At 37.1% G+C, this 17,659-nt stretch overlaps 1 protein-coding gene across 4 annotated transcripts in view; it reads right to left on the bottom strand.

Annotated features, from left to right (window-relative positions):
- The window catches only part of ZMYND8 (zinc finger MYND-type containing 8), a 47,695-nt gene that overhangs the window by 13,897 nt on the left and 16,139 nt on the right, over positions 1-17,659 (bottom strand). For 3 of the 4 annotated variants that reach the window (XR_014616609.1, XM_084218069.1, XM_084218067.1), the window contains exons 3-12: positions 14,470-14,618; positions 9,872-10,090; positions 8,904-9,017; positions 8,023-8,115; positions 7,207-7,294; positions 6,528-6,583; positions 6,000-6,077; positions 4,845-4,960; positions 3,331-3,812; positions 2,849-2,989 (exon numbers count right to left, since the gene is read on the bottom strand). Coding sequence is in view for 3 of the 4 variants with exons in the window: in XM_084218069.1 (XP_084074195.1) it covers positions 2,849-2,989; positions 3,331-3,812; positions 4,845-4,960; positions 6,000-6,077; positions 6,528-6,583; positions 7,207-7,294; positions 8,023-8,115; positions 8,904-9,017; positions 9,872-10,090; positions 14,470-14,618 (1,536 nt within the window). In the remaining variant the exon portion in view is untranslated. The remainder of the gene's footprint in view (positions 1-2,848; positions 2,990-3,330; positions 3,813-4,844; positions 4,961-5,999; positions 6,078-6,527; positions 6,584-7,206; positions 7,295-8,022; positions 8,116-8,903; positions 9,018-9,871; positions 10,091-14,469; positions 14,619-17,659) is intronic. The other variant, XM_084218068.1, reaches the window with a different exon arrangement.

Here is a 17,659-nt window from a genome sequence, read left to right as displayed (position 1 = left end):
GTGATGGTGGCACTTTTGGATTGGTTTAGAGTAGAAACACACTGTCTAACATAGGTAATAGGTATTGGAAAATTATTGTAAATAATGTACACGTAGTTTTTAGTATAAAAAGATAACACCGCCCTGAGGGCGGTCAGTGTGCCACGGACTGACCTGCTAGACATAACTCAGCAGGTCAGGAAAAGAATGTTATAGATAACAGAAAGTAAACAACCTTGAAAACCACAGCTGAAGAATCCTGACTCCTCCTTCGATCTCAGGGCTGGGAAAAAGAGACTTTCTAACACCTTGGGGTCATCTCAACCACAGAAACCCCGAGAAAACACATTTCACCAAAGAGAAATGCAGACAATCTGGAACATACTATTTACCCCACAATTTCAAAAAAAGTGCAGTAACTCTGAAATTACTTAACTACAAAAAATGGATTCTTCATCTCTCCACACACAAAACACATGCATCAATTATGGGAATATTTTCTCCATCAATGTGAATTTATCAAGAAATTCCCATTCAGGTATGTAAAGCTGTCTGACAGCACCTCTACTAAACTACTGCTGTTATTTACTACTAGGAGTACTACCTTCACAGAGAAAATTAAATAGAAATAAATGCTTCATAATATTATAGGACACATAAAATCTTTATAGTCATCATTTAAAATCCAAAAGTTAGGTCATGAGAATACATATAAAAATGAATTATTTCACAGGATAAATTAGTAAAATTCAAGATAGAATATTTTTAGTATATGTCAGCAAAATCTTGAGTTTCCATCTACATGTACAGAATTTTCACTCTGAAATGCACACATCTGTCTGCAAAGAATACACACTATAGTGCTAAGGGTAGAACTGTCTTAGCAACTAATTTTCCCACTTCAGAGGTTGTATTGGTATAGCACAGTCCTATCCTTTACCCTTTGCTAGGAGTGTTGACATCAGTGCTCAGGACACTAAACCAGTTGGAAGTTAGCTGGGAAACAGAAAAGACCCATGAAGAAGGGGTAAAAAAAGGAAGAGAATTATGTTTGGCCAGTTAAGCTGCTTCAACTGGCTCATAGTAGAGCCAATGCCATAAGCTGAGAAAAATGAGGGGCCATGGAGAAGGCAAAAGGTAACACTGGCACAATGTGCATTTGTGCTGTATTTTCATGTTTCCTTCCAGAGAAGTTAAATATGACACAGTGTTGCCTTATTTTACCCTCTCTCTATCTCTCTCTATGTATATATATATATATATACATATATATATATTTGAGGCACCACTTAGAGAAAAGCGAAATAAATACAAAGGCCTGAGCCAATGATTCCTCTGACCAGACATTCTCTGTAAGTCTGAATTTCATATCAAGGTACATTCTGATTGTTTCTTGCCTCTGTTATCCAAGGGCAGGTCCAATACTATCAGAGACACATTTTTCTTCCCCCCAAATCCCTGTATATCTTGCTCATTTACACCTCCATTTTTCAAATTAGCAAGCCTGCCAGTAGCAACAGATGGTTCATTTCTGTTACTTTTCCTTGCATTTTGCAGACCACCGAATCCTCCTAGCACTCTTCTGAAGATACAAAGTGTCTTTGTTTTCTGGACTCTAACTTTTGTTTTTGCAGAGACAAACTCTGTTCACATCACATATGACAATGAGACACAATAAGTTATATTGGAAAAATTCTAATATCCACAGAAGAACACGTCTGGCACAGCTGACACTATTAAATGAAGAAGAGTTGTTCACTCTCCTCACCAAAAAGTATATTTAATAAAGGAAATTCCCCTAAACCTAAAAAATCCCAGATATTCTACTTGAAAGCATACAAGCACTTCTTTTATGGTATTACTCATGGACCATAACATCAGATTTTCCAATCTATGCTACTTATTCAAAGTGTTCCAGCTGATGTCTCCCATCTGTGGCTCCAACAACTGCAGCACTATGTATTTCTTAATGTTTTTCCAAATGCATTGTCACCTCAGATGAGGTGACAAACAACAGCAGTGCAGCAGAAGAAATTAATTCTACAATTATGTCCCCACATAATGACCCACTGAAAAATCGACTTGTGAGCTTGTATCCAGAATCAGAATACCTGTAAGGCACTGAAGACATGAACTCATTATTTAAACTGAAGCCTTCCTGAAGTACCTGGCTAACACCAAGGGGGCAAAATCCTGGTTCTCTGTGTAATATTACACAGAGGTAAAAACAACCAGAACTGAATCAGAACATTCACAAGAGCAAAGCATGACTGAGGAAACTGATTTACATGTTTGGCTTGCAGGACTATTTTACCAACTTAGTACTTACCTACTCCATCTTTTAAAATGCCACAATCCCAAAATTTACTTCTAGGGAGTTTCAAGACTTCAAGAATTCTGCTAATTCCTTTCATCCATCTATCTCCCTAGAGAGGGATGGTCAGTGAGGAGGTGATGTGAAAGCAGCAAGAGAGAAGCCCTAGTAAATCCTAAATATCACAAGAAAACCTTTCCAGCAATTCACTTGAGAGAGACTGAGTGGTGAAGAGCAGCAATGTTAATGTAATTACAACCTTTAGAAACTTACCTACTGTTTAGACACCGTTTATTCATTTGTACAGTTCAGCTAAGAAAAAAATGATCCTTTAACTACTTCCTTTCATCAACAAGAAACAATAACGGAAACTTTCTTTTAAAAGAGAAAAAAAACAGTAAATCTGATAAAACAATAATTACATGTGCACCTCATTTAAAGACCTTTGCTCATTTGAGGTCACATACAAGCACATTTGTTCGTATTCTGCTGCACTGACACCACCATAATTTGTTCAGCTGTAAGAATATTAGGTTTTCAAATATCAGAACTAACCAAGGTTAAGATTCAAAATGCTTCCTGGCGTGGAAGTTCTTTCTTGCTTAGCAGAAATTGGCGTTGATGCTTGAGGAGAGAAAGGCTTGGGGCTGCCTGACAAGCTCCCTGATTGACCTGTTCTTGTTGGTGCTGGAGAAGCTGAAAAAGTACAAAATGAATAAAGACACATTTAAAACCAGAACACCTACTCATGACAATTCTAATTTTTTTGTGTATTTATTTCCACTCTCCATTCACTTTAATAGTTACAACTATTTCTTGCTATTTAAATTGAACGGGTTTAGTCATTTTTCAAGACTATTCATTCCTTCTCATGGTGACAGAAAGAACTGTTCTTTCTTATCTGTGATGCTGAAAGTTAGATGCATCTCCTTTTTGTAAAATTTCTTCATAAACCAAGTCATAACACAGCCTGTCATTAAAAAGTACATGGAATAAAACTAGTCCATTTCCAAAGCCCTGTACCTCCTTTTTTTTACCTGTATTTTTCTCAATGAAGTCCATGGATTCTTCACTGGCACTAAAATGACTGGAAGTTGCTTTTTTCTCTGCATCCTGTTCAACATCAGAGCCAGTGTGAACTGATGAGTTTGTACTCATTGGTGACCGTGGCATATCTGTCAGTGAAATCCTGCGACCTGTGCTACTGCCCAGCATGGACTTGCTCATCAGAATCTTGGGTGATGCTGTCATATCAAAATTCAATTTGATTTTCTCCTGTTTGTCTGTCTTTGCAGTTCCAGCAGCTGGGTTTGCAGGGTCTAACAACATTTGGTATTGATTGTTGGGAGTATATGGTGTCCGGAAAGGTGCATAATTAAATACTCCAAATTTTCTACGAATGTTATCAACATAAACCTCCATTTCTTGCATTGCACTATTGAAGATGCTTTTAGTCTTTTTCACAGAAAAAGGAATTTCTTTAGACATGAGGTAGCAATTATTTATTGGAACCCAGGCCCTATATATAAAACAGAAAAATAAAAGATAATATAACTACATTTCATACTGCGAATTGACATTGCCAGCTTTTATGTACATACTAATTTATTTTTGCCTATTCATAAAGATATGGGTAGCTAGATTATTTTAAAGAACCATCATTACATTCTTTTAATATTTCAGTGCTTAGTTTTGGTAAGTAAGCAAATTGCATGTCTTGGATTATCACTGGCTTATTTTACTTTACCCAGTAGCAATAAAACATGACTTAACACTGGTCATGACAACATATTCTAATTGGAACAGTCTATGTAACTGCAAGACAGCCATTGCTAAACAGTCTGTAAGTCATAGCACAAAAATGTAAAAAGCAGGTAAGGAAATGAATACTTCACAAGCACCTTCTTAGAAACATCTTGCACCCCAGGGCAGGTTGGCCAAATTCCTCAGTGCCAGGAAAAGTTCCATCAGCAAGTACTGGACAGATTTTATTTATCATGAAATGAAGCAGACCCTGAAACTCCCTGCCAAGACCCTAAGATAGCAGGAACTTTGACTTAGTTATTCCATGGCCCTGTATAGTTAGGTTTTCTACATGTTATTATAAATTAGTATTTCTAATTCATGATAAATCAACTTGTATTCATCATGGCTGTGTCCATCTAAGCAGAAGATTCACAACTACAGAGAACTCCCTTCAGAGCAAGGCATTTTCAACACAGGTTATATTTCTGTATTTTTAGAGCTACAGGTATGTACATATTCCCATAATGTTTAGACAACATAAATGACTTCACTGGTTTCTTCCACCTTTAAGAACTGCCCATTCTCCCCAGCACTACACCAGAAACAGGAATTAAGCTGCACACCCACCAGATTATGTATGTATCTTATAATCATGTAAGGAACTAAAACTGTGTTAGCTACAGTATCACACAGTTTTTATTAGGGTCAAGGTTCTAAAGACAGGATCCAAAAACTTGCAAGCACATAAAATTACAACATGAATTTTTGAAGTACAGCCAAAGACATCCTTTTGTTCAGCTCCCACCTGTCATGTTGGCCAAAGAAACGGGCATCGACTTGCCCATCTTTATCCCTCAGTGCTTTAGCAGGCCAGAATGGAAAGCCTTTGAGTTTAGCCCAGACCAAAGGGTGGGGATTGCTCTAGAGGAAGAAGCAAAATACACAGCAAGAAAATGTAAGCAGTACTAGCTTCAAATCTGATAATAAACATGATTTTTTTAAAATTGTATGGATTACTTAGATTCAATAAGGATCCAACAAGCACAAGGCACTTGCCAAATACAAGATGCCATTTTACTATACACATAATAAACCCTGAGAGGACAAAATGATAAAACTATATTAAAAAACTTGCTAAACGTAAAACCTTACACATCTTAATTTAACTGCTAGTAGCTGCACTTCTTCATTGATTTATTTTTTATCGGTCCCCTCCAAATACATAGCATAATGGAAGTTAGGCTAGAGCAAATCTTTGAAATGCTGTATTTTCCCCTAAGCTTGGGTCTTGGCAGATCGTAAGACACTAAAAAGTCTTTGACTTAGGGTAAGCAATACTTAGCAACAAAAACATCAGTGTGTCATCATAGTATTCCCATCGTGAATAAAAATTACAGCACTGTTCCAGCTGCTAAGAAGAAAAGGAACCCTTATCCCAGGTGAAACCAGGACAGTCCAAAAAAGAACTTGATGGGTTACACACTTCTACTTGAGAATCTTAAGGTCTTCCCAAATTTGGTTCAGTATTAAACAGGAAACAGACAACCTATCAATAGATCATGAAAGAAAAAGCAAGTCTCAACTGATGCACATCTGCAGAAAGAGATGTTCACATTTCTGAAATCCTCCAAGCACTGAGGGTACCACACAAGCACTGCTGGCACAAGGCAGTTACCCTGTATTTGAGGACAGAAAACTTGTGAACTGGTTGCTGACAGCCTTTACAATTGTTTCTGACTGGATCAATCCTTTTGTGAAAACCTGCAATCTTACAGCTAAGTAATGTGAGACAGTCTGACTCCACAAGGATGGTATACCAGCACAAACTGCTTGGTAAATAAACTACAGCAGCTTTCCTTGACTCAGTAACCACCACAGGTATAAAACAAAGAGGGGATAACAGTCAAATGAGAACTGCTAGTTTAATGTAGTAGGTAGACCACCATAATTCTCAACTTACACAAGGCTCACAAAACCAATTCTCGCGTTTTTGGCAAGCAGCTAAATAACATTCCGGACACACTTCAATTTCATTCATCTGGAAAGAAAAAGCAAAAGTTATTGGAGAGATAAAACAGAGTACGAAGTGTGGTCATCTGCATTTAGTCAGAGGAAAATCATATTGTTACAGTAAAAGAATCACAAAAAGTACATCTATGCATCAGAAGATGTTGGTGTCTTTTTCCAGCTCGAATGATTCATTAACAAGACAGGTGCCTTTAAGCAGAATCCATATATCCACTTTCTCTTCTTCCCTCTCCTCCCCACAAGGCTTACTTATAAATAGTGAATATCCTAGTGGAAGACATATTAGCAATGCTATTGCCAATTCTGTAGGCCATGGATATGCATACATCAATGTAAGGAAACCTACAAAAATTATAAATCTGCAGTAGACATCTTGGAATATATGCATTATGTCACTCACAAATACATGACATGGAACACTAAACACACAGAGCAATTAATTTAATTGGGGCACTCATACCTCATGCTCACAGATTTTGATGATGACTTTTGCTGTTTGTGTCAATTTGTGATTTCCTGAGGAAACAATAAAATGTTTTAAACCAAGAAAATTGTTATAGCAGAACTATGATAAAACCAACAGTTTTTAGATATAAAAGTCATCCACAAAAACAAAAGACCTAAAAAAACTACATAAAAATATATGCATGAACTACATGCTTGCAAAAGCACATCATCAGCACTTTCTTCTCAATGTAACACTTAATAATCTTTAAATGCTCCTTTTTGTAGCCTGTTGCAGCCTTCCCACCACTGACACACTCTTTCAATGAGGGATTTACTCTATGATCTTCTCCAATATGTCTCAATTAAGTGTCGTATGATGCAAAACATTAAAGCAGTTTGGGGGTCAGAACTAGATGGGGCAGATTGGATCAGGTCATTTAAGACCCAAACTATTCCATGATTCTATCTTATTTGAAATGTTTTCTCTAAGGTGGAATGAGCAAGTGACAGCACAGGTTGTATCTGGCCCCATGGTTTTATTTATGCCACTTGGTTAAAAAACAATTGTTGTTTTTAGGCACTATGGTCATTAACAAGAAGGCACTTTCAGTGTAGAAGTCTACAAATTGCTCCATGACTTTAATGATGTTAAGGTTTCATATCTAAGGATGTAAGTACATATTAATACCTACCCCCATTGTAAATAATGCAGTTGTGCAAAATCCATTTGGCATCAGCCAAAAATGCTTCAGTGCAACCGTACATTTTCTTTTTAACATTCTGTAAAGAAGAAATTAGGAATGGAAACAGAAATCAGTAAAAAGTGACAGCTTCTTCCTGAATGCTGTGTTCTGTCAGTCATACAATAAATAAAACTGGAGGCTTTCAAGGCCAGGCCTTGAAAACCCTGGAGCTCTGCTTCGCTCTTCATTAAGCAATGGAGAATTTCTTCATTATATGTACTTTCAAATTACTATTGAACTAAAAATGAAAGTTCCATTATCCACCTCTTGACTGTTTCTTTTTTCTCCTACACCTCAGGTGTAGTGGAGATTACAGTATTTGTTGAATGATCAGTAAAATGAGTCAGGAATGACCCCTGGATATACATCAAATGGTCCCTAATTAATGAACCAATGATCCATAATGATCAAATGAAACATAATGCAACATCATGATCAAATGAAAATCCTGTTTTAAGAAGTCCCTCCTGGAGATCATTCATGGAATCAGATTAATTTAATAGAAGCAAGTCAGCAGTGTAAGCTTGTCTTTTTCACACTATTTTTTCCCAAGCACTTGTTACTGGCTCAGACAAAGCAGAGAAGTTCAGTTAACATGTGACTGGTTTTAAGCTGTAAATGAACTCATTTTCATAATAACCAAGAAACCACCCCATCCATCAAAATCATTTCAAACAACTTCTCTCCTCCTGCCATCAAACATTTTACACATGTTACAGATAGCAATCAAACTCAAGGACCTTCCTCAGCTAGCTTCATACAAACCTTCTCTAATGTACAAAGGTCCATTGGATGAAAGATATATTCTGCATAATCTGGGTGTTGATCCAGTGAAACTGGCTTTTGAAATGGCTCTGTCTGTTAGGGGAAAAAATAACCACACTGGTTACTAATACTGAACAGTTTCATCAATGACACAACCCCCACTCATTTTCTGTTATCAGACAAAATTCATCAAAGGTAATTATAAAATATTGTGAGGTAATAAATTAATAGTAGAACAACAGGAACTAAAGGATTTCATTTAGCTGATTTTTCATATGCTGAACGTGATCAACTGCAAAAATCACAAAAGCTGGGGGATGTGTAAAAGGTTGTAAATCACTGTTGTGATTCACAACACACAATGGCACATGTTTAAGACACACTGAAGGAATTTCCTCAGCATTTTAAAAGTACGTGATACAACCAACTTCTGTGGTAAGAGCACTTGCTAATAACAGACAGACGCTACATTTTCCACAGAAATACTCAATAAAGCAACAGTGTCAATGCCTAGGGTTGTCCATATAAATATATTAGGAAGAGATCATGTCTCCACATTTCTCTTTTATATCTGGTACAGCACTGTCCACTTTCAGAGAGTAAGAAACCACCACCTTCCACTGGAAAACCACACTGTACTTTCATTACACCTACTGAAAATACGTGCAGAAGTTACATCCCAAAAGTGCAGTTTAAATGCACTCCAGAACAGTCTGTACAACCTAATCTGTCTGTGCTAGACAGGTGGCAGATAGAACAGAAGCTGCCACAAACAATCTGATAAACTAGACATTCCTCATCCACTAAAGGAAGCAAACCCCAGATTATCACAAACACATGATCCAAGTATTTAAAGAAGAAAACAACAAAAATGTCCTTACCCCTGGCTGTTTCATTTTCTGTAGTGCAAACTTCAGTAGATATGATAGCTGTTCGATGGTGAGCATTGTCATTGCTTTACTCTGTGTTTCTATGCATTCTGCAACTGTGATTTTCTAAAAGTTCAGATTAAAAAAACACTTTGTCAGCAAACATTTCTAGATAAATACTTCTCCACTGACATATTATAGCAGTCAAATGAAATATAATAGCTGTTCTATAAGAAACAAAACATTTCTGATAATGTAATAAAAGTACTTCAGATGCCTGTTTTACCTGGATTTTGGCCTGTGTATGTTACCAAAAAAGAAGAAAAAAGGAAAAAGGGAAAAGAGCAGAAAATTGTCCAGCATCTTCAAGATCACACAAAGCGAGTATGTGAATACATAAAACTCCCAAATACAATTTGGGTTCAGAGCAATGTGAAAGAGTGAGAAGGTCACCTGGGCTCTAATAAAATAAGTGATGAGAGGAAAACATGCCATAAACCAATTTTCTTCCATTACAGATATTTGGATGCTAAGTATTCTCTCCCCAGAAATCACTGGAGGGGAATGATTAAATTCTTCCACAGTAACAAAACACCCACTTGTTTATGTAGACCCTACAGTGCACTTTTTTCTGCACTGTTGAAAAGCTGATCAGCCCACAAGAAGAAGCACAAGTTAAACTAGTGAAAACTTCAGAATTACTGGTGCCTGATGAAGAGATCACTCTTTGAAATGGTGCTTCTCTAGAGCTGGACACACAAAGGAAGTTGGAGACTCGTGGTAAGAAAGTAAACACAAGGCAGGTAACACACAGGAAAAAAGTGGTGAAGCAGAGCCATGGATGCCTCCTCTTCTGCACAAGTTTTTCTGGTACCTTTACCAAGAGGCAACAGGAATAAACCAGAAACATTTCAGAACACAGAAAAAGCTGCTTAAATCTCAAAACCAAGCAAGAAATCCACTCCTTATATCAAACTAACCTCACATTCTGGGCAAAACCAATCCCCCTCTGGTTCGGCTGTCAGTTTCAGACACTTAGCATGATAAACCCGAGGACAGAGTTCACAGCAGAGGACTTGGCCTTCCCGATGACAAACCCAGCAATAGAAATCATTCCGTCCATCCTGTGGTACAACATCAACAGGGTCTGTGGTGAGTGGCTGCTTCATATAGTAAAACGGACCATGTCTTAGTTCTGACTGAAATGTAGGCAAGAAAAACAGGTTTGGTTTCAAAACAAATTTGCATTTTTTCAAATCATAATAGTCATCATATATAAGCAAATAGCAATTTACAGAGTTTGATTAACATTTATGCAAGCACAGTATCTTAGTCATTGCACAAAATCATTCATAAAGAAGTTTTCTGCTTATTCAGATGCTGAATGACAATTTGCACTCAAGACAAGAAATAAATTTTTTGTGGCAAGTGAGCGCATTGAGTACAAGACATGCAATCCAACAAGAGCCAGCAAACACTTTCAGCTTCAAGAAAGAAGTATTGCTATAGAAGCTATTAGGCCCTCTAAACTCAGAATTTCACGGGGCCGTGCAAGCTAAATACTGAGATATTTAGTGGTGGCTAAACCTGGGACAACTGAAGAGGTTAGTCCTGCAACAAGAAGTTGAACACCATGCAAATCTGTGCTAGTTTGCAGCAGTTTATAGCTTTGTACCACGAAGCAAGCCAATGCTGATTTTGATTAATAAGGTAAACTGTAGAGAAGGATGACAAAGGAGCAAATTCACATCCTGAGCAGCCACCTCCACTACAGGAGAGATTTCTTTCACCACCCAAACGCGTATCACAATTTGAGACTCCCGTCTCTACGGGTTTGCCTGCACTAGAAAACAGTATTAACTTTGTAACCTGCATGAACTGGTCTTTGCCTTGAGCCTGACAGCTCAAAGATGACACAGCTGACGCCAAAACACAAGAGTGAAGAGCCTGGGATAGCTTAAATGGGTCCAAAGTTTGTGATATCATCTCTGAAGAGCTGCTAACATGGAAAACTACTTTCTATTTATTAATGACAAGGGAACTCAAGTTCTCTGTTTGATATTCATTATAGGGGTGGTTTGCTGAAGAGGGAAACAGCCTTGAAATATTAGACAGCTCATTTAATGTGACTTTTTTGTTTGATGTAAAACCACTTGCTTGTGACTTCACTTGTAATTATTTAAACACTTGTAGTCTGAAGAACCATTTTGTTTTATTCTCAGGTCATTTTTCAAGTGTCCCACACCATTTACAAATCTGCAACTTTTGAAACTCTCAAGCTCTCACACACCCATGTGATTCACAGGACAGGGCAACCAAATGTGTTCTGTACCTTTGAGGCATGGCATCCTGAACAAAATCAATCACACGGGGCATAAATAATGTCCCCAGAAAGCACCAGCATGCCACTTTGAATTGTGGTATTTCTAGATACCTAAAGTTACAAAGGAGGTGTAATTATCTGCAGGAATAAGGGATCTTCAAGGTAGTAGCCACAACCCACCTGAAGATATTGTATTTCAAAAAAAAACCAGATTACCTAACACTATACAATATTTTAGGCAAAGAAAGGATGTTATCCATAAACATTGTGCGACCTAAAATTTCACATAATTTTTTGCCAGTTTTGGTGGTTTTCATTTTCTATTCTACAGATGATAAAGCTCAGAGACACTCTGTTCCCACCACAGAAATGGGGAAAGCGTTCTGTACTTCCTATACACACACATTTAATGACTTAACATGATAAGAATTTCAGAAGGATGGTTCTGTGAGATCTTCTGGAATAAGTGGGACAGAATACGGGTTTCAGCCCATTTCAAACTAATTACTACAACAAGCATTCAAACAAAAAAAAACAGAGGAAGGGAAAGTTTAATTTCCAGTGCAGAAACATGTTTTGTTTGCAGCTAAGTGCACCACAGCTGTGAGACCATCTCAGTCTTGTACACATGGACAGGCAGCTGTGAGGCACTTCCTCCACTGCAGATAAAGGAAATTACCAGAGGAATTTAATATATATTCTGACTTTGAAGTGGATATAAGTACTACATTCACAGTAACTTTGTAAGATTCAAAGATTCTGCTTTAAGAAAAAACATCCTGCTTTTTAAAAACATAAAACCTGTGAAACTTCCACAGAAATCATAACATCCAAACTAAGAGAAGTCAATTTTTGCTGGCAAATGAGATGAATTTGGTTTCTGTTCAAGGATGCTTTTATCATTTAGACATCTATCATCTTATTTTGCCTAAGCCAAGTTTAAGAAACAAAACAAAAAAGGGGTTTAGAGACTCAATAGAGACCCAAAGAACAAAACTAAAAGACTGAAAATGAAAGATTCAACTGCATCAAGGGACCTTTTCACTTGTCCTAGTCAGAGTAATATGTGTTAAGAGTTAAAATTTTAACAGTTATCAAAGTTCAAGCTCATCTAGGTGGTAGCTTGTTTTAAAGGCTTTATTGAAGTTAAGATCTGTAGAATGACAAAGGAAACTGAAGAAAACAACAGTACTGCAGTGCTGTTTTAGAGAGAAAAAGATCACTATTTATATTCAATTTAAATTAATATTAAAACTAGTAATAAAACAAGCTGACAACTTGAATTACATTATAACTGTCCAATTAAATGTCAGAAGTTCCTGATTTTTCACATTAGTTACATTCTACAATTCCTTAATTCTTTTCTTGATTTTCAGCACTTTAAATACTTGATGGCACCATTCTGAAGATCTGTGACTGCACATACAACATGTTTAACAAAGCTTTGTGCAACTGTAATTTTAGTAATGGTATCTTGAAATGTTCAAGCACTATAAAGCACTTTGTAATGTAGAATATTAAGTTAGAGGTTTCCAGGGAGGCTGTCATACCTCAAAACAGATTTATCAGTCAATCAGAACCACAGCTATCAGCTACATCATACTCAAACTCACCCTGAGAGCAAAACTAGAACCTGCATGCTCAGCTCACATCTGCTCAGCAGTAAAAGTATCTTTAAAAACAGCTTCTGCTACCACAGAGAGCAGTTTGAACCTATTTAGAAACAACAGTCTCCAGGTTTGCCCACTTCAAATTTGACATGCAAGACGACATTAAATGAAAAGCAGCTTGTAAAAGCTAAACAGAACTAAACAGATGATATTTTCTTGCTAACTTGTAATAAGGACAGCAAAATAAGCAAGTCTGATAGGTTTTCTTCATTAGATACACAACTTTATTCTATCCTGTACAGGTCTGAGACACCTGGAAAACAGAAAAGTATTTACCAAGGGGAATTTATCAAGTTCAACAACTGCAACTGTGTTTTCACATATATCTTTAAATGCAGGAAGAAAAAGTGGAAATTAATACCCAAGGATTCAATTCCACTATTTGCAAAATTATCTCTGCACAGTTACAAGCTCAGACTTCAGAAGGGCAGTATCTGCCCAGAAAATGGCCAAGGAATAAACTCAGGCTGCAGTGAAGCTCAGCAAATGCCAAAGTGACCCCAGTGCACCTCCACATGATACAGTTACACCTCCTGATTATCCTGAAATAAAATACAATTTATACTGAGTTTTAAGCTTTTGTTCCAGGACAACTGCAGCGAGTAGGAATTTCATTTTCTTTCTTCACCAATGCAATTGTACCAGGATAATGTGGAAGCTCTAATGCCAGGAGAAAGTGCTTTGAACACTCAGAACTTAATCCTGTGTTTATATGATACTGGCAAAGAACCCCATGACACAAAAATGCACTTTGAAAAATACACAGGTGTGTCATTGGTATATCAGGTGTGAAGTAATTTCAGTAAGGCTGAAGACTGCTTTCATGTCATCTACTCCAAGATGATACAGATGCTTTACAACATTTGCTATTCAATACAATTCATATAATTCTTTCACGTGCATCATACAATGAATCAGAAATTGTCAAAGTCTTGTGGAGTCAAGTTCTAAGAAGGATAACAAATGCTATCAATTCAGGATTCAGAAGACAGTAAATATAAGGTTATAAGCATAAAGACTGAAAAGCCAGTGTGACTCTTTGATTTAACTAGTTTGGTAGGAGTGTACACTGCCTGGAAACTTTAAGGAAGGGGAGGAAATATACAGAGTACCAAGGTGGAGCTGACTAACGAACAGTAGGAAAGAACTGCAAGCAGGTGAAGAAGTTCACTGACATTATGAAACCTTTCATAATCTAGGTTATCACACTACTGAACATTTCCTGCTAATGGTTTTAATAAAAAAACAGCTATTTTGGGGGTTTTGTTATTGTTATTATTCATTGTTGTAATTATTCATAATAATTCTGTTCCAAATTGCATTTATTGGTTATACATCTCATTACCTTTATGAAATCACTAAGCAGGACACAGGTGGTCTTTTTCAACAGATGTAAAACAAGAATCAAAGAGCATTCAAATCAAAATTATAATACCAACTCCTACCCCCACTGCATTCAAAAATCGATATCCATCCCTTAGGAGTACAAAAATGGAGCTTCCTTGAAGAAGACTGAGCTCCTGATCAGCTATCTCTACATCCTCTATTTCATATTCTAGCATAATAAAACCATGACTTCTCTTACCTGCTCTTTATTATTACTGTTCAACAGACCAGGCTTCTTTTTCTTTTTTATAGGACTTGTTGATGCATCCTGAGGGGAGTGGCCATTGGAGGAATGTGGAGGGCTGGGAAATTTCCGTTTTTGTGCTGCACGTTCAGCAGAGCCAGGATCTGAAACAGATACAAACAATGTGGGTAAAGACTGGAAACTGATGAAAAATGTTCCAACAATGTTACAGTTTTGGTTTGTCATTCACACTCTTCCAGGATTTTTATTTCATCTTTTTAAAATAAGAGCATTTGCAACTTCATTCTCTCAGAACAAAATTTCAGTAATCCCCAAAAGACTACTAAATGCTCAGCTCTATTAAAAAGAACTTACTGCTATTTTCCAAAAGAAACAAGTACACAATCAGCTGCAAAAGACAGTCATAGAATAGTGATATAATTCTGACAAAATACAAGTGAAATTTCATCAGAGTTAGGGTCAACAAGTTTAATTTTTCCTTAAGCTTTTGATGCATGCAATGAAACAAAATTATACCTAGAACCACAGGGATCAGAATTCAACAATATCACAAGAGAAACAACTGAACCCTAATATTTAGCTGCACAGAAAAAAATAAAAACTGCAGTGGTTTTGGCCACTTTCTCCACAAATCTATGGAAAATATTGTGCTATATGATGACTGCTGATTGACCAAAAGCTTGCTTAACATGTGTCAAGATAATGTTTAGGGAACTATAAATAAGGATGAAAATATAGGTGGAGGGACATATAACTGCAAGAGAGAAAACAAATGTAAAACTGTTTGCCCATCCTGTGTTTTACAACCCTAGAATAGCTACACCAGGCTAACAACATCTGGAATTTCAACAATTTCAACCATTCTAGAAGTGTCTGCCATTAATTCTGTAGGCACAGCAGACATTACTGTCAGCTCTCAGAGAAACTCTTCTGTTGACATAAGCTATAAAATGTAGTAAACTGCTTTAAATAAACAAACAAAAACGTGTCATGTTTGACACTAAAACCTGTGACTTTTTTCCCTTCCCACACACCCTTCCCCTTTTACACATACTGGTAGCATTTAGCACCAGTTATCTGCTGACATGCCTTGGCTGAAATCAATCAATACAATGTGCCTGAGACCATTATTGTTACTTGCTGTGTTTGGATTCAAGCAAATCTGCCTCCTGCTCCATTTAGCCTAAAATTTAGATTGATGTGTCAATACAAAGAGCTGCTATGTCACCTATATGTGTGAAAAATACAATGTCTGTTTCCTCCCCTCCTTAAGCAATTAGGACAATAAAAATGCCAACACAGTACAAATCTGCTGACAGCAAACTCAGAGGGTTTGTCAGTTTGGCTGATTATGCACAGAAGGTGGCAGAAGAACTCCTTGGGCTGGGATATGCTTCATATATCTCAAGAGAGCTGTGTTAATCCAGCTATGCTGGAAGAAACTGCAGCATCAGTGTCAGCTAAACCAAAGATCACAACTAAATCAAAATGATCAATCCTAAAACCAAACAATGCTATTTTTTTTCATGAAAGTAGAATGGAGCTTCTTCAGCATGGGAGCTGCTTGTATTCAGTGACCCACAAAAAACAGCATCATACCATGTCTTTTCTCATCTTCCCACCACCACATTAAAGTCTTTGTTTCTTTACTATAATTTGCAAACAAAGGGGTCTCTAAGCCCAAGTTTTTCACCAGTAAATAAAGCCATGCCTAAAGAGATTTGGGCTTATATTTCAAAACTGTATCTTAAACCAGGAGGGGAAATGGACAGTAGAGTTTTCTGCTCTTTGCCTTTATTTCTTACTTCCAGGCACAAAACTGCCATCAGTGGAGCACAGCAGTTTCCTTTCAGCTCTTCAGCCTCAACTGTGAGGTTTACAAAGAAGCTGTGATACTGCACATTGTGTCTCATCTCTTAGTATGAAAATCACCAGTAAAGTTCCTGGCCCCTTCATGTGATCCATTTCTCTTTTAAATGTTGTTTCTTTCCTAAACTAACTGATTCAGGGTCAGGAAAGTGTTAAACTGTTATTAGCTAAACCACGACTGAATGACTATTCAGTCACAGCCAAATCCAAGCTACAATTCAGCAGAAAAGGTGCTGATTCAATACTAATCTTATTAAATGGTCACACAAACATGTATGTTTGGTTAAGTAATTTCAAAAACTACTTAAAGTGATGTAATTTTCCTCCTTGGTTCAAGAAGCCTGAGTATACTGGGGATTCTCAAATCAACTAGTGGTGACTCATAGACAACATACAAAAACTGACCTGAAATACACTTCCTTTTTTTTTTCAGCTGGCAAGTTATTCAAATGCACAGAGGTTCTCTTGAGGCAATGTAACTGGAAAAGTTAAGGAATAGACAGGAAAACAGCAATGCACAGGCATATTTTTTCAGATTTAGTTGTGCTGGTAGAATAGGCCAGTGGCTTTAACTACCATAGTATGTTGCCAATTTACCAAACTGAGGGACCTCATAATATAAATAATCTTTTAATTCGGTTCAAGTAACGAAAGAATGGTAGCATCTTCTTAAACTGTTTGAGCTATAGTTTTCAATTCTAATTATGATATAAAATTGTATTTTGTGTGAGTTTCTTTCAGTGGAAATATCCTGTTTAGCACAAATTGCTGCTTCTCCCTCCCTGAGTCTCCCAGCTTTGTAAGCAGAGTTCCTATAGCTGAGTTGTGAGCCAGATCAAGAAACTCATCCCTGTTAAAACAACCTGTAAGGAGGAAAGTTAATTTTTAATTTTGAATCATTTCCCTAGTGTAGGGTTACTTGAAAAAAAGTGAACTAAATCTGGGGGGAAAGAACAAAAGAGATCAAATTTAAGCTGTGCAATTACTTGGCAACTACATCAGTTGCTTAAAGGGGGGATTCAAGTTTCTGCCCCAAAAGGGAACAGCCAGAATTTCTGTGATCACTTCTATGATAAGTAAATATCTTTCAAAGAGTGTTTAACGAGCAAGAATGATCTCACCTTAGGAAGGATCTCATCATGCCAGCTGGTCACCACTTGGCTTGTGACTGAGTAATCTCCCTGCTCCTACTGAACTCCCATCACATCCTGAGCATTGTCACCCTCATCCAAACTTCTCACTGATAAACCAAACGTACTAAAAATATTAATTTTGCCAAGCAACCTTAGTCTGCTTATTTCTTGATTTTTTGTGT

The sequence above is a fragment of the Fringilla coelebs genome (assembly GCF_963513975.1).
Source record: "Fringilla coelebs genome assembly, chromosome: 18".
Taxonomy (NCBI): Eukaryota; Metazoa; Chordata; class Aves; order Passeriformes; family Fringillidae; genus Fringilla; species Fringilla coelebs.
The sequence above is the reverse complement of the archived record's forward strand: the minus strand, read 5'-3'. Positions and strand labels throughout refer to the sequence as shown.